The sequence below is a fragment of the Centruroides vittatus genome, unplaced genomic scaffold (assembly GCF_030686945.1).
Source record: "Centruroides vittatus isolate TY-2023 unplaced genomic scaffold, ASM3068694v2 contig_3175, whole genome shotgun sequence".
NCBI lineage: Eukaryota > Metazoa > Arthropoda > Arachnida > Scorpiones > Buthidae > Centruroides > Centruroides vittatus.
Genome location: NW_027122041.1, coordinates 236,723 through 254,880, shown reverse-complemented (window position 1 = coordinate 254,880; position 18,158 = coordinate 236,723). Strand labels below are relative to the sequence as shown.

The 18,158-nt window shown below is 27.7% G+C and overlaps 3 protein-coding genes across 4 annotated transcripts in view; 2 read left to right on the top strand and 1 right to left on the bottom strand.

The window, feature by feature from the left end:
• The window catches only part of LOC136973449 (very long chain fatty acid elongase 6-like), a 33,409-nt gene extending 21,805 nt beyond the window's left edge, over nucleotides 1–11,604 (bottom strand). The window contains exon 1 of one of the 2 annotated variants that reach the window (XM_067268177.1): nucleotides 11,571–11,604. The gene's annotated coding sequence lies outside the window, so the exon portion shown is untranslated. Of the gene's footprint in view, nucleotides 1–305; nucleotides 318–11,570 lie in introns of those variants that run through there. The other variant, XM_067268178.1, reaches the window with a different exon arrangement.
• A 4,519-nt stretch (nucleotides 11,605–16,123) lies between these two features.
• Nucleotides 16,124–17,032, top strand: LOC136973436 (zinc finger MYM-type protein 6-like). The gene has a single exon (XM_067268157.1). The coding sequence runs from the start codon at nucleotides 16,124–16,126 to the stop codon at nucleotides 17,030–17,032; it is 909 nt and encodes a 302-aa protein (XP_067124258.1).
• Nucleotides 17,033–17,195: 163 nt separating this feature from the next.
• On the top strand, nucleotides 17,196–17,753 carry LOC136973435 (protein FAM200A-like). Its single transcript, XM_067268156.1, has one exon. It carries the CDS (start codon nucleotides 17,196–17,198, stop codon nucleotides 17,751–17,753), a length of 558 nt encoding a protein of 185 aa, XP_067124257.1.
• Nucleotides 17,754–18,158: the final 405 nt, after the last annotated feature.

The following is an 18,158-nucleotide window of genomic DNA, read 5'->3' as shown; positions in this document are numbered from 1 at the left end:
TAGTATTAGTTAAAGTGAAAGGAGATTGATAATAGCTTTTTATTACGAAGAGGAAAAAAATACTAAAATTCTTAATTTGGTCTTCCCTTTAATTTTCTGGCTCTCGATTGGTCAATAATACACCCCTCAAGAATTTTACATTTTTTGACTTAGGACACCTTGAAACGTCGAGAAATGCAAGAAAAAATAAATAAATAAATACAGTAATAAAAAAATAATAAAACATTGGGGTTTTTTTCTGTATGTATTGTTATTAGTGTGTATGTGGGGCATGATTTTGTTCATCCTCTTTGAAGCTTAATAACTTCTGTGCTTTCTGTCAAAAATTTCTGAAATTTTGCAGGGAGATTTGTGTATTAGGGGATTGATGCTATTAAATATTGGTGGTTAAAGATCTCGGGGGTGGAGATAAAGAGAGTCATGGGTCATATCTCGAGTAGGGTCAGACTTTATGACGATTTTGCAATTTTTCATACCCATGCCTATCCTCAAAATTAAGCTTGTTTGACATTTTATAATAATTAAAATATAAAAAGTTTTTAAAATAAAATATCATAACCGATGGCGCCACCAAAATTTTAAATGTGACCGGGAAATTTTTTGTGTGTGATTATATCTTTCCTTTTTATGTACTTAATTTATTTTTTGCTATCAAGAATTAACAATCCCCAATACTTGAAAAGAACTGGGGGATTTTGTAAAATGATAACTGTTGATAATTGCTCCTTCATTTTACGTAAATGATAAATACACGTTCTGGAAATAGCCACAAAGTCAACATCATCACAATATAAAACTATCTGATTTAATTAAAAAATAATCATTAACACATTTACAGTTTTTAAAGGGAATAAAACAAAGTTTTCTCAGAAGCCGATTATAAATTGATAACATTCACAAATATCATTGAAAATCTTACGGTTAAGTATACAAAACAAAGGATTGCAATTATAATAATAAATATTCGAAATAAATTTGACAGATAAAATGTTCCGTTTGAAGAAATTGTCGTTATCTTTTTTGGGGTTGTTTAGCATAAATTCTAATCAGAACATACATACAAAGTGATTTTTAATTCCCTCAAACCTTTATACTTTAATAACTTTTTACCTATGTAGATAAAAAGAAAATTCAAAAAGTATATTATACAGAATTTATTGTCTTTTAATATATTAGGTTTTCAAAATGCCTACCTTCGCTCGCAATAATAGTTTTTAACCAATTTTTGAAACGGTAATAAAGGCCTTTCTTGGAATTACCATTATTTCTGTTTTTTATATTGTGTCCACTACAAGATACTTAAGTTTCTTTTAAATTGTGCCGTTGTTTCATAGGAAATTTTTTGTTCTTTGTGATATTGTAATTATCATTGTCATTACATTAATAAAGTTTCATTCGATTTCACAACCTTCTTCCTTGTTAGTAACTTTTTCTGAGTGAATGAGCAAAACAATAGCATTATTTTTTCTGATTTTAATTTAGAAACTTTTTAGAAAATTTCAAAATTAACTTCTAATCTTACTTCTTAAAACTGTAAACCTGAAATAAATTTTTCTGTTCTTTTGAATAGAGATTCTTAATATATTTATTCACATATAAACAAAATAAAGATCTTTAAAGAAAATATCTTCAAATACTGTGTTTATATATAATTCTTCAATGTGTATTTTCATATCAAATTTTATTAAAACTTTATTAATAAAATTATTAATGACATTATTAGTAATTTATACAGGCTTTACAATCACGATTAACGTTCAAATATTTCAAATATTACTTTAAATAGATTTAATATACTTATAAATTGAATAATTGAAAGTTTTATTTTTTAATTTGAAATTACAGACTATTTGAAAAACAATATTTGGAAATTTGATCTGAAGTCTCTGCTTATATATTCTTTGAAAGTGAATATAATGCTCACACCTCTCGTCCTTCCACAAGATAGAATTTTATTCAATGAAAAAGCAATTGCAAAACATTTTCTGGAAGATACTTGTCTCTTTCTCAGTATTCACTTGCACTCAAGAGAGAAACACCTTATTCGTTTCTTAACACAAAACTTCTGTTCCGAATATGCCCATATGTTAATGAGGTCTTGCTGATAACAATTATCAAGCATTAACATGCATTATCAGTCAGACGTTGCGCGTGACAAAAAAAATATCCAGCTTTAAAATGTTTTTATCAAAAGATAACAATAGCAGAAACTCTGACTATAATAAGCGGAGTTTTGAAACTTTATTTTAATCATGTTTTGGGACATGATAATTCTGAAAAAATTAGATGAATAATAACAATATCTGTAATTAATTTACAATAAGCGGATTCTATTGTAATTCTAAATTCAGAGCATTTGGAATTTTTAATACAAATTTGAAGTATTCGAAATTGATTGTTTTTCTCTAAACGTAGTAAAAATTTACTTCCTTATTCCTATCATTGAATAGCATTATTTAACTTATACGTGCGTGACAAAATCACATTAACTCGTTAAACAGGGCTATATTTATTACTTTAAAACCGGATATAAGCGAAGATGGAAACAAAGATAACCAATGGTTTACTTCACTTCGCTCTAATAACCACGTTTATATGTTCATAACAAACCTTGTGTAATGTCAATACGTTCAATAATTAATTACATAACAGATCATTAGCATATTTTATTATAATTATATTATCATAAGTGAAATGTAATAGTTAAATATATTATATTAAGCATACTTATGATATACTTGAGTCACTAACCAAAGATATATGTAGACAAATTGCATATGTAAACCTTTGTTTAAAATATAAGTAGATTTTTTATTTACAGTATCCTTTAATGAATTCTAAGAAATCTTCAAAACATAAATGAAAGTCTTAATAGTTTTTAATCCATAAAAATATTGTTTGGATAAAATATTTAATTAATTTGCACATAAAAATTAAGATAAAACCGGATTATAAAAACTGAAAATGCAATTATGTAACATATGCAAAATAAACTTGACATTATTTTTTAAGGAAATTTAATTAGTAAGTTTAATGATTTACTATTGTTTACAATAGTGATAACTGCCATTTCTATTGATTTTAATGAACATTATGAAATTCATTTTTTAACATATAAATTCTTTAAAGTCATTCTATATCTGATATTTATATTAATAAAGATTGTTGTTGACAGTGTATAATATATATGTTTATATATAAGGTAGAAGCTTATATTATTTTTACTATTATTAAAAATGAGTGTCAAATACAGTATTTTATTTGTTTATGTTTTTTAAATATCACGTGACTTTAGTCACGTATTTCCTGTTCTACCTTAGGCCACGTAACTCCATTACAATGACCTTGTTTTAACAATTTCTTATTTTAAATTTTTTTCTGTAATTTTGTTGTTCTAATAGGTATGCTTATTATTATTATGTTGGGTTATGTGTGATATACTCGGTTAACACCGATGGCAGTTTACTATGCCGGACCAAAGTCAAGGCACAGTAACCAAAACAAAAATTAAAGAAGTGTATCAGTGTGTCTGTCTGTATTCAGGAATTTCCTTACAATATGACGTGTATCGAATATAGTGGCGTTCTGTAGTGTGATGTATGTGTTTATATTCCATTGTAATGTGCCCAGGGTTTTGCGTAGTGTGTGCGGTAAAACAGCTGTAGAGGAGAGAACGACAGGTACAATAAGCACCATATCCATCCTCCACAGATGTCTTATTTCCTGGGCAAGTTCTGTGTACTTGCTGACTTTTTCAGTGCATGTGTTTTGTACGTTTTGGGTGTTTAGAATGGATATGTCTATAATGTATGTGATTTTATTGTGTTTGTCAATGAGTGTGATGACTGGTCTGTTGTGGTAAATTGTTTTATCTGTGATTATGACTCTGTTTTTGACAAAACTGCGTCAAACTGCTGGTTAGCTCGGGGATGCCTCTTTGGGAAGACGGAGGGATTTATAATTGCCACACAGCACCAGGTCATAAATACTAAAAACTAACCCAGACACATGAGTGTCTGGGTTAAACAGAGTTTTACCCAGACACAGTGTACTGGTTTTACCCAGACACTGTTGTGGGGGTTAAATTCACTGTACATCTCTGTTTAACCCAGACATAGTGTACTGGTTTAACCCAGACACTGTTGTGTCTGGGTTTAACCAATTTTATGACCAGGTGTTGTGTGGCACCTCAATTTAACTCAGACACTGTTGTGTTGTTTTCTAATACTGTCTGTGTAATGTATTTGTAGTATGGTTCCTGGATGTTACTAATTTGTGTTTCTTTGCAAGCTCTTGATGTATTATATTTGTTTCTTGATTATGTCTATGTAAATAATTTGTCTGTGCCAAGAGCTTGCAACCGGAAGTGATGTGTTGTATGGTTTCTGGCATGATATGACATTTTCTGCATGTGTCATTTGTGAGTGTTGTATCTTTAAGTATGTGTTTTCTGTAATTTTTGGTATTTATGACCTGGTACTGTGTGGCAATTATGAGTCCCTCCGTCTTCCCAAAGAGGCATCCCCAAGCAACCAGCATTTTGACGCAGTTTTATCAAAATCCTGGGTCAGGTCGTAAGGATGCCTGCCATGGAGTGCCTTTCGAGCCCACGATTGCTTAATGGTGTCTATGCTTTTTATATGTTGTGTTGTGTCCATATGATGTGAGTGTAAGTTTAATGGTGTGTTATTCGAGTCTGCTAGAGTTACTGCTTTATGTAACTGTGATTTTTCTTGTTTTCTGTGGAAAAACTCTCGCAGTGACTGTATTTGTTTGTAGTGAAGGTTAGCTATGTCAATCAGGCCACGTCAGCCAACTTTACGAGGAAGGGTTAGTCTTTCTATGGCGGATTTAGGATGATGTTGTTCTTGTTTTTGTTTGGAGTTGCTCAAGATCTGTGTGAGTCCAATGTATAACTCCAAAAGAATATGTGAGTACTGGGATGACATACGCGTATATTGCTTTAACTGTGTGTTTTGCATTTAACTCTGTTATGAGAATAGCATTTAACCTACTTTGGTATTCATTAATTAATCTTTGCTTTATTTGTGAATGTTATGTTAGTTTGGCCTGTTGGAATCCTAAACACTTGTAAAACCCGCCCTGTTCCATGGATTCAATAACGTCCCCATTTCCAAGTGCAAAATCTTCTTTCTTCAGGATTCCTTTTTCTATGTGAAGTGTTTTGCATTTGTCTAGGTTAAACTCCATTTGTATGTCCTTGGTGCATGAATGTGTGATTTGTAGAAGTTGATGAAGTTGTTTTTGTGTGGATGCGTAAAGTTTTATGTCGTCCATGTACATGAGATATGACAGTGTAAACTGTGTTGTTTTTTCATGTCTGATTATTATCATTTACTTTATAATAAGAACAATAATAATAAGTTTTAAATGAGTAAATACTGGCAAATTTGAAATTTACAATAGGATTTGTGATAAAAGAAAAATGTGGCAGATAAAGAATATTAACTATATTTATTTAATAAATTTTTCTCTGTTTAATGGAATAATGTCTCTGTGAGAAGAATAAGAGAATAACAGGAAAATATTAAAATATAAGCGAGATATTATGCTTTTACTATCAAACATATCAAACAATACAATCTACGGTAGGTGCTAGCATTACCAGTATTAATATCGATAGGAAGGAAACGATTTTGATCAGTAATTATGAGATGAATTCAACAAAAACATTACCATTAAATCTTAAAATTGGAAATTATAATGTTTAAAGTCATTTACTTACTCTAACATTGGAATTTCTCTTCTATTAAGCAAGATAAGCTACGTTTCTTATTAAATTAATTTTGTACGAACAATAGGAAAACTTTTGAAGACAGCCTTGAAATCCGTTTTACAGAGAATAAAAACATAAGAAAGAAGGAAGGAAAATACCTTTAAAGGATGTGAGATATGATAAAACATCATTATCCTATTAGGAAATATTTTGAAAGATTAGAGGAAAAATGCAAAAATCAATCAGATCAAATCATGCGATATTTGGTGAAATGCAACTATTTAATAAAGGAATTAAAGTAACTTAATTCGACAAAATTGTTATATTAAATTTAATTTTTTGATTAACTTTTTAAAAGTGATTATAGCAGAAACAAAATATGATGATCAAGAAGAATATTATTTATCATGTAGGCCACACTTTAAATAACACAGTATAAATATCTCATTACGGATGTACGCTACACATTAAAATGTCGAGAATAAAAAAGGTATCTTTAGAATTATTTGACATTGCAAATAGTTGATAAATCACAGACAAATAGACATTAACTACTTTGAAAATTTTTTTGAATATCATTGAAAAAATACAGGAAAGTGCTTCAAAATACCATTGTTTATTACTAGACAAATAGTCAATAAATGCAACTATTTTTAATAATAAAGCTTAAAATTAATACATACTTGTTATCAATATTAAAAGATTAAGGGTTTAAGTTTAAGATATACTTAAAATTTGTATATAGTTTGATTAAGTATCAAATTGATAAATGCATAATATAACAAATGCCATACAATATTGTATAAATGCGCAAGTATATGAGAATAATTACTTTATACTGTATTTTTTAAAATCTTCAATATTTTTTCTCCAAATGATACAATTTTTTTCAATGTTACTAATCTTATATTAAATTTAAACATCAGTTAATTAATTTAGATAAAATAATAGTTAAATAAATAAAATAAAAAATAAATATTTTTCTCCAGTCATGACTTCTTAAAAGAAACAAATTATATCGCTTTGAAGAATCTATAAGTTCCATTCAAATTCAGTTTTATTTTGAATAGAAATTTAAAAAACTTTTTCTAAAAACATTCTATAAAACGTCAAATAAATCTATTACAACAATGTAGATTTATTTGATAGAATTGTGTTGCATTTTCGATATTTCGTCTGCACATATATTAATATGTTGCCCATATGAGCTGGTGTCATGTGCCCCTCATAATAGATAAAGTTATATGTGGTCAAATAATTTCATCCATTGTTATGCAGTGCAAATTAGAGAATTCTTTACATCCTTTACAGAATTAATGTTATTTTATATGAGAAGATAAGCATGATTTCTGACGTGGATCAATCATGAAAATCACGTGAATTCGAAATTGTTAACTAAAGTCTAGCTAAAATATAATTTAAATGTACATTAATTCTGTTTTTAAAATAAAATTTTAATGAAAACACCCAAGATTATTTTTCTGTATAACTCGTATTGTAACACACGAAACAGATTCAACTCTCATTTTGGCACAGATTTATAAATCATTGCAAGAAAACATTATTATTTTATAGGATTATAAAACTAAGTACTTAATAGGAAAAATTTACATTTCACAGAATTTTCAATATTTAATTTTTTTATTAGCTTGTCTGCCGCACAATAAGACGTTACCCCTTCGTGTCATGGAAAATCCAGCCATTCTAGAGTTCAAAAATTTATAAATAGTAAGGGTTGGAATATTGTTTCCAGTATTCATATTTGCTCATTCCCAATTACGAGTTAAGTCGACCATATTAAACTAAACGGTCGTAAACCTAGTGTATTGCGTGAGTTACTGTAATACACCAAACATCAATCATTATTCATTAGCTTCAAATATAATTGTCATGAACAATAGTAAACATAAATTAAACAATATGAAAGTAATTTTATCTATTATTTATTTCCTTTGATACACAACGATGATAATGTAATTTAGCAATTGACTTCTGATATGTTTTCAATTATTCTTACTTACGAAAGTTAAGAAATTCTTCTGTTTACAGTGGTTATTAGTAAGTTTTCAGGACATTATCTTGAAAAAATAATAGCCATTTTTGTGTTTTATTATATTTTATCAGAATTTTAATTATAATATAAAAATTATTCTATGCATTTTCCTTTGTATGTTTTTATACAGTATATAATAAATCATTTTACATTATAATATAATAACAATTTATAATAATGTAAAATAATGCTTCGGTTTTTATAATTTAATTGGTATCTGAAAAAAAATCGCCTTTAAGCGAGCAGACATAAATCGAACTCAATTATTCTACAGATTTAATGTCATAATATCTATGTTAATTGATATAATGTAATTAAATTCATTTATTCGTTTAAGGCAGAATAGATGCAATTAGATAAGCATATTATATATTTTAAATAATTAATAAATAATATTGATATATTTAGCAGCAAAACGAATAAACTCGAATTTTTGACAGCATAGAATATTTTTCAAGTATAAAGGCGTGATAAGAGTTGTATATGTTTATATATCGAACGGAAGATCTAGAACGACCTGCACTAATAACATATAAAAGTATCTCAATGACCTACACATTAAATGCAAAGATAGTAAAGGCTGGCCTATTTAGTAAAATCAGGTATTATCATCCTCAAGATTAGGATGAAAAGACAACATTAAAATTATAAAATTATTTTATAAGTGACGATTTCAATAATTAAATTTAAATGATCAAATAATTAAAGACTTCTTGATTAAATATAGTTAAAGATTGCATTTTTGGTAGATTCACATCTATTATAAGTGCAACTAAAAAAAAAAAATTATAGAAAATATCTCGCATTTTGCGGGGATTTGCGACTCAGCAAAATTATTAATGTGTTTAGATTAAATTCCCTATTTAAAATTTAATTTTCACAATCTTTTTAAATGGAAAAATTATCTAAAAAATAGATATTTTAGTCCTACTTAAAAGTTAAGCTAAAATGGAATATAAATGCACATCAATTTTATTTAAAAAAAATAAAATTTACAGTTTCAAGGGTGATTAGCGTCATATTGACGACATTGAGGTTATAATTTATAATTAAATGATGCGTATTTATGATAGAATGTTTCTCATCCTCGTTATTGATCATAACAATTATTAACGGAAAAATTATATAGGCGCATTTATTATGCGCCTATATAATTTTTAGAACTATACATGTATGAAAAGATACACGAAAGATTTTTAGTTTTAAAATATTCTTCTTGTATTATAATTTAGTTTATTTAAATTCGAGTTACTGAATTAGTTAGTTTCAAGTTGTATATCATTAAATACTTTTTAAAAATAAAAATAATAAATTTTCATTAAAAATTATTTTATGTTGGATTTTCTTAATAATGTTTTAATTAAAAATAATTTAATCTACAATAAATTACTACAGGTTTAATATTAAATTTTGAAAATATGAAAACAAATTTTTAAATTAAATTCTCATTTTCTGTTTTATAAATTATATTCTTAGGAGATTTTATAGAAATTTTAAGGAATTATATATATAATTTTGTTTTTTGTAATATATTTTCCTGTTTATAAATAAGTATCGTTATACAAATAAGCGTTGAAATTATCATAAAAATATCATTAAATTTGAATTAATAACTTGAATTTCTTCTATTTTCTCTACACATTGATGATATATTTATTAAAGAAAAACATCAAAGGTTAATTCTTATAAATTAAAATATAATTGTGATAAATAAAACTATACGTTATAGAAGAATCGCTGCATTGCTAATGTACTTATCAGGTTTACATGACATATTTACGAATGTAGTTTTACAATAGACATTACAGAGTGATGATACAAAATAGCCAAAACATTACATTGCTATTATTTTTTTATTTTAAACAATTTGTTGGAATTTTTATTAGAGTTTAATTGAAGGTTCAAGGTTAAAAGATCATTCACTCTAATATTTGCGTCAAAGAATGTTTGTGATATAAAAGAAAAAAATAAATGAATTTTAATAAATTCCGGTTGAAAAAACACGATATCCTTGAAGATTGTGTTTTCTTCATTCTGAATGGCTGTCCTATTCAGAGAATTCTGTAGCTCCAACCAATAAACCGATTGACATCAAAATTTGTATAAACGCTACTTGAATGTGGTGAAGGATTTTGATAAAAAAGTTAGTAATTTAGAAAGTAGTGAGATACTAAATGCACCCATATGGTGTAAACCGTAAATTATAGTTTCTTTAGCATATGTAAATCCGGCGCTGTATAATTTTTATGTAGGCTGTATATCATTGAATCAGTCGAATTGCGAGGTAATTTGAAACAGTTATTTTATGAAACAGGTAATAATTTATCTTATTTGCTATTGAAGAGAAGTGAGGCAAAATGACGATACTAAAACTTTACACGTTGAAAACACTACTATTAAAGATTGCCGAAAGACGCAAAATACTATTTAAAAATCCACGAAATTTTTGAAAAACTCAATAGTTTGATTTTTAAGGATTTGAGCTATCATCTATCTATCTATCTACTTATATATATATATATATATATATATATACATATAATTATTTAACTATTTTTGATATACAAGTTATTTTTAGATTTTAACATTAATTTATCTAATTAATCGATATTTTATATTTAACATATGTATAAAATATTACAACAATATTTAACATTTAATATAAATAAATATATTGTTATTATTTATATACAATTTTATTTATAAACTTTTATATAATTCCTTTATTACGAATTAATTGTTTATTCCTTATTGAACTATAAGACACATTGCTATTCTCCTACATGCCTCTACTATTATGAATGAGATTGTCACTCGACAAATGAAGAAAACACGATCTTCAAGGATATCGTGTTTTTTTAACCGGAATTTATTAAAATTCATTAATTTTTTTCTTTAATATCACAAACGTTCTTTGACGGCAAATATTAGAGTGAATGATCTTTTAACCTTGAACCTTCAATTAAACTCTAATAAAAATTCCAACAAATTGTTTAAAATAAAAAAATAATAACAATGTAATGTTTTGGCTATTTTATATGTTTTGAAATATTTTAAAAGAATTTAAATTTTATTAAGTAATTGCTTGAAGTATTCGCCTAGCAATAGCTAAAACAATTGCATTGTTACCTCATGAATGATTGTTAAATTATAGATGAATCTCCCACACAGGCTATATTGTTATGGCACGTATAATTCTTTATATTCAGAAGAAAAGTTAGATCATAAGAACTTCTGATAAAATTGAACATAACTTTACTCGTTATAAAGTGATAATTTAAATCTTGAATAAAATTAATAATTAATAGTTAAACGGTTATAAAATATAACTAAATAGTCTAATTAATAAATATTTTTATTTTAAAATTCATAAATTTAAACTAAAATATTGAGCTTTATTTTTTTCCATGCATTTTTAATTAATAAATACATTTTTATATTTATAAAATAACTTAATAATACATTTTTATTTAAAAGCTAATTTATATAAATATTATTAAATTGACAAACTTCTCAGATATAAGTTCATACGGAGAGCTATAAAATTGTGTATTCTACGAATACAAATCATATAGCACAATGCTACAGTACATTTAGGCTATTTATACTCTGAAAGCTTGAAAATATTTTTAAATTTAAGAAAAGAACGATTTAAAATATATAAAAATATATTGAAAATTGTTAATATAAGAATTGTTAAACATAACTTTTAAAGAAATTAAATAATAAAATAATCAAAGAGGAAAAAATTAACATTGACTCCGAACAACCTGTGCTTACCTGTGCTTTCATAAACAAGATTACACTTCAAGGATAACGTCAGCCTTTAAATACTCTCCGAGGTTAAAGTAAAAAATGAGTATAGGAGTAATCTTTAATGACGTAGATGATCGAATAAGCAAAGAATTGACCTATCAGAACGTTAAGTCTAAAAGATATTTTCGACAAAATAAACCATAAAATATTAAGAATTATCATCAGAATATATTAAGAATTATCAACATTAAAATGAAAAAAAACATTTGTTTTTTTTCATTTTAATGTTGATGTTGATTTTAATGTTTTAATAATAACAAAATTTGAAAGAAATTTTGCAGTTATTAAACAGTTTTCTGATTTTCTCATATATTATTTCAGTTAATTTAAAAAATTATATGAGCTAAAAGTTTTTTATGTAAAAAAATGCATCCAGAATTTACTTTTAAATATATATATATTAATTTGATTTATTTAATATATTGTTCAGTTGAAACGTAAAGAGACTTCTCGCATCTCATTTGAAAGAGTGCAGGCCTTTGTTTACCTTACAGACTTGTCCATTTGGGTTTCTATTTTTTTCGACAAAGATGACTACCACGTGAATTTATGAGTTTTTTATTGTTTTTCAGTGACCGGACATTTAAAGTAACTGTTTTAGAGTGTACAACGGCTTTTCCAGGTCGAGATACACTACATAACCTATGAAGATTGTACACGTGGAGAACTCTTGCCCCACTTGTACAATATACAATTTACATTAATTAATCCTATTATTTTTTTGTTGTAAATAAGATTAAAATATAGATTTAATACTATCGTAATATTAATTTTATTAATAAATATAAATATAAACAAGAAAATTATTTATAATTAGATATAAAGCAGATACTAGCTCAGCCGATAATTATTCTAATACACAAAATAACACCTTTTACTTATAGCTGAGATAACTTTAATTAGAAAACTAACGTTTTCGGCTTACTCAATAAGCCACCTTCAGGTTCTAACATTCGAACAAAGGAACATTATCGTTCCATTAACAGAATACAAATGTTTGAAAAAATTCAAACCATGGTTTGAATTTTTTCAAACATTTGTATTCTGTTAATGGAACGATAATGTTCCTTTGTTCGAATGTTAGAACCTGAAGGTGGCTTATTGAGTAAGCCGAAAACGTTAGTTTTCTAATTAAAGTTATCTCAGCTATAAGTAAAAGGTGTTATTTTGTGTATTAGAATTTATAATTAGTTTATATTAACATGTATAGTTAGAAAAGATATGATGCATTTTTACATCAACACGACTAAAAATAAAATAAAGCTAATGTTTTCGTCATTTAAGATCACATAACGTGTCAAAAAATATACATTTAAAATATACATAAAAAATTTTAAATATATGTTAAAAATCCTTCTTAAAATATTAAAAGAAAACTTAATAAATATCCACTTTTATTATATACAAAATAAATATATTTGAATTTATACTAACAATTTATATTAAGTAATTATTTATAAGTAATAATAATTTATTAATGTAATAGCTTAAGGTTAAAATTACAATTTAATGAAACAGGATTAATATAGGTTAAACAGTAGTGAATTGAGAAATAATCCGGATCTTTATTGCCTCCTCGCTTTAAATTTATCAAAAACTAGTTTTAAATTGAAATAAATTAATTTTTTTACATAGCATCAGTAATAGTTTGTTAAAAATAAAATGTTTGAAAAACTTAACGATGGATTATAATTTATTTTTCATTTTAAAAAACTTTTGTAAATACAGTACTTACGATTTAGATTCCATTTTTAAAAGTATATTATTGATAATTTAGAGTATGATTCTTATCTTCGAATTTTTCATTGTTTTCTTTGAGCATTTATCATTTGAACCAAACTTTAAAATGCCAACACTTGTGCTATTAACACAGAAACCTTTTAAAATAACGACGTATTTGTCCATTAAATTTTACGATGATAAAAGTTACAAGTGAAGAAATAAATTAGTTAACAGCTAATATAATATATTTAATTAACTTTAAAAACGGAATAATAATGTTTTAATCTATACAATCAATAAGAAATTTGCTATAAATATTCTACGACATTCGTGAAACAATAGAAATGAGTAAAGGAAAAATTTTCAATTGATTCATAAGGAAAAATATAATTAACCACAGACTTTTATTTCATTTAATATACACTGAATACTACGAAATATTTATTATTATAGATACTTTTTTTATTTAAAACATTAATAATTTTATTTAAAAGCTATAAAAACATGTTTTTTATTCCAAAAGCTACGAAATATAATTTTAAAATTAAGACTTTTTAGAAAAGACTGCACTAATATGTAGTATTTAACCGCATTTAAGTTCAATATTTAATTATTTAATCATATATTTAATCATTGAATTTAATATTATTTTTCATAATTTTTCTGAAAGTGAAACTGTAAAATATGAAATTATACAATAGGAATTTCATAGTCTAGAAATATAATTTCCAAAATTTATAAAAAAAGGAGACAATAAAAATCATAATTAACGAGGAAAAATATATAATAAAATATACTAAAAGATTTAAAAATTCTAGGGTTTTTTGGAAAAATAATAGCCTATTTGAATTTTTCGTTTCGAGTTTTTATTTTTTAATTTCTGTTTTCGCTTTATAATTTTATGATAATTTATATAAGTGTTATAATGGGACCGTGATAAGGACGTTAAAAAACTTCTAAACAATTTAAAATCTTGAAATAATATTTTCTCAGAAACTACATTTCTCCGTAAGAAGTTGTATATTGGTGTGCAAACAATTAAAACAAAAATATACAATGTTTTTTAATCAAATGATACAAGTTTAATTTTCATTTTACTGACGCACAAATAAAATAGTAAAATCCCCATGTAAATTTCCCTTTTCCAAACTTCTTAGTATTTTGCACTATTATTATAAAATTTTATTTGAATATATTATTGTTTAGTTATACAGTCAAACCTGTTTTTATGCGGGGGATAGGGACCGCATTAAAAAAAAACGCATAAAAAAAAAATCTCACGAAACTTCACGAATGGCTGTAAATAATAGTTTTCGCAACACAATTAAAAAATATTTTTTTATGCGGTCAACAGGGACCGCATAAAAAAGTCTCACATAGAAAATAACTCAAAACCGTACGAAATAGAATTTATTGACAACAGATGTCAGCACTTGACTGCATCGTCTGGTCTATCGTCTGTTTTACATATTTTTGTCCAGTTGGTGTTTTGTTGACTTAAAAAGTAAATTATTTCATTTTTCGCATATTCATGCAATAATATTACTATAATAAGTGCATTTATGCTATAATAAGTTTATTTAGCTATAATAAGTCAACGTAAGACATGACGAATCTCACGAGACTAGTCGCCAACTATACCGCACAAATTAAAAATTCGCATTAAAAAAATCGCACAAATAAAAAGAGCGCATAAAAACAGGTTTGACTGTATGTCAAATTATACCAGATATAATATGTTTCCATATTAAATTCCTTTTTATTATTTTATTTCTATATTTTTGATATGATTTTCAAGGAGATAAATAAGAGAATGATAATAGTTGGGCTGCAATTTAAAAATTGTAGACCTATAAATTCCCCACTCTCGTCTGTCCTGCCTTCCTTAATCTCGAGAATGGTGTTAGATAGATGAAATTCAAGACCAGATATGGAAAAAATTGTTACACGAGGCCCGATTAACTATATAAAAACTTCCAGTTTAAACCGAAAGTCACGTGAATCTAATTGAAAAATTTGCCTCTAACTGGAATTACATAGATCAGTGTTTCGCAACCAGTGTGCCGTCACGAGGTAAAAGGTGTAACGTGAACTTTTACATATTCTATTAATTGTCAAGTTTTATTTATATATTTTTATCACAGTTGCTGTGTTTCTTATGCTTGTATTTCATTCTCTGACGCAGCACTGGTGAAATATGATGATGTTTGTTTATTCTTTATTACAAGCCACGCATTTTTATGTATTCTAAGAAATTAAATATAAAATAAATTTGCTCACAGGTGTTTTGTTACCTTTGCCAATTGTTCTGTGTACGTGCTTCTCCCAAAAGTGCTGGGATTAGCCCTGTCCTTTATTCCTTTATTACTTTATTTTGGTACTTGTCCCTGTTTGTTAGTGCTTCCTCAACTTTATTACATTCCTATACCGATTCACCAACCCATTGTTAGACTTTCCTTTGAAGAATATAGGTCCCGCGTCTTGCAAATATTTCAGTTCTATCTTAGCTGTGCTCTGTAGTAGTCCAAAAATTGTGATTGCTAGTCAGTCTTATTTTTTTCTATTATTATTAGACTATTTAATTTTTTCTAAGATGGACAAATTCCTTGTACGGAGTGTTCCTTCGACGAGTAGAAGTAGTGATAGCATTGAGTCCGCAAAAAAGAAACAAAAATTAGTGCGCCGGCAGTATAGTGATAATTATTTATCTTGCGGTTTTTTTTTGGTGTGGTGATAAAACGTGCCCAATCCCCGAGTGTATTGTTTGTGGTAAAAAACTTACTAATGCTGCTATGATGCCCAGTAAATTGAAACGACATTTGTCAACAAAACATTCTTCTCTCTTAAACGAAGATGTCAATTATTTTCGTCGGTTGTTGGAACAAAACCGAAAACAAGCAGCATTCATGACTACAACAGTATGTGTTTCGGACAAAGTACAGGAAGCTAGCTATAAGGTAGCCGAACTTATCGTAAAGGCCAAAAATCCATATACAATAGCTGAAACGTTATTAATGACTGCTTGTAAAGAGATGGTGAAAATAGTCCTGGGTTCAGAAGCTGCTAGTGAAATATCAAAAATTCCTCTTTCTGATGACACGATCAGTCGCCGAGTTATTGAGATGTCCAGTGACATTGAAGACATTATGAAGGAGAAAATCAACAGCATTCGAAAGTTCTCACTTCAGATTGACGAGTCCACGGATATTAGCGGCCACGCACAACTTCTTGCTTATATTCGGTACATCGATGGTAATGTAATTGCAATTAATTTCTTTTTTTGTAAACAACTTCCCGAGCGAGCCACCGGTGAAGAAATATTTCGTGTAACTAACGAATATGTGTTCCAAAATGAATTAAAATGGAAGGACTGTGTTAGTGTTTGTACAGACGGAGCCGCAGCTATGACAGGCCGAGTGAAAGGATTTGTAGCTGAAGTACGTGAAATTAATCCTAACATAAGATGCGATCATTGTCTTATTCACCGCGAAGCCATTGTTGCTAAATCTTTGCCACCTTCTTCAGAAAGCTGTGCTGGACGAAGCAGTAAAAGTCGTAAACCTTGTCAAATCGCGACCCCTAAATTCGCGTCTATTTTCCGTTTTGTGTCAGGAAATGGGATCAGAACACACCACACTCCTGCTACATACAAAAGTACGGTAGTTATCAAGAGGAAAAGTGTTAACGCGAATATTGGAACTTAAAGACGAGGTACGTGTATTTTTGACTGTCGAGGGGCACGAGTACGCGAATTTATTTGCAGATGATGAATGGGTATGTAAGTTGGCCTATCTTTCTGATATTTTCGTACAATTGAATGAGCTGAACAGAAAAATGCAAGGTAGGAACGAAAATATTGTTATTAGTATGGATAAGATTCAAGGATTTGTGAATAAGCTAAATTTGTGGATACAGAGAATTGAAAATGGTTCGTTTGAAATGTTCTCGACTGTATGGTCACTTGCTTCCGGTAATAAAATGATGATGGATCTAATTAAAGAACATTTACAAATCCTGCAGCAGAGGTTCAAGAAGTATTTTGGAGACAGTGTTGAAGATATCGACTGGGTTCGTAACCCATTCGTTGCGATTTCAGAGTTTCTACCTATTCACTTACAAGAGGAACTCGCGGAATTAAAAGCAGACAGAACATTGAAATTAAAACTCCTCGAAGTGCCTTTGGATACATTTTGGTTGACAATAAAAAGTGAATACTCGGCTATATCCGAGATGGCAGTTAATATGTTATTGCCATTTTCAACTACGTATTTGTGTGAACTGGGCTTCTCGACGTTGACTGAAATTAAAACATCAAAGAGGGAGAGACTCAGATCCGTCGATGAAGAAATGAGAGTAGCATTGTCAACGATTCCACCACGGAGCAGCCGTCTGTGTGCAGCTAAGCAGGCGCAAATATCACATTGAAAAGGTATGAGTAGAATTCTTTATTTTAATAGTAGTAGAAAAGTGTATTTTCTACACTATACACTCTACAGTGAATTAAAGTTCATAAATTTTAATAACGCACGAATTGGTTAACGCAACATCTGTTTAATAATAATAATAATAATAATAATAGGTTAGTGGCATAACGTAATTCTATTAATAGTATAATATATACGTTTTTAAAGGGAATAACATTTTGGTGTGCCGTGTTGAGTCGTGTCGAGTCATAGGTGTGCCGCGAGTAGAAAAAGGTTGCGAAACACTCTCATAGATAACCGGCATGTTATTACCAGGAAAAGTAAAGTGTACAGGGGCAAGACACTACTAATTTGAGGTGGAGAGCATATAGAGCTATAGAGAACATATATATTTTAAAACAAATAA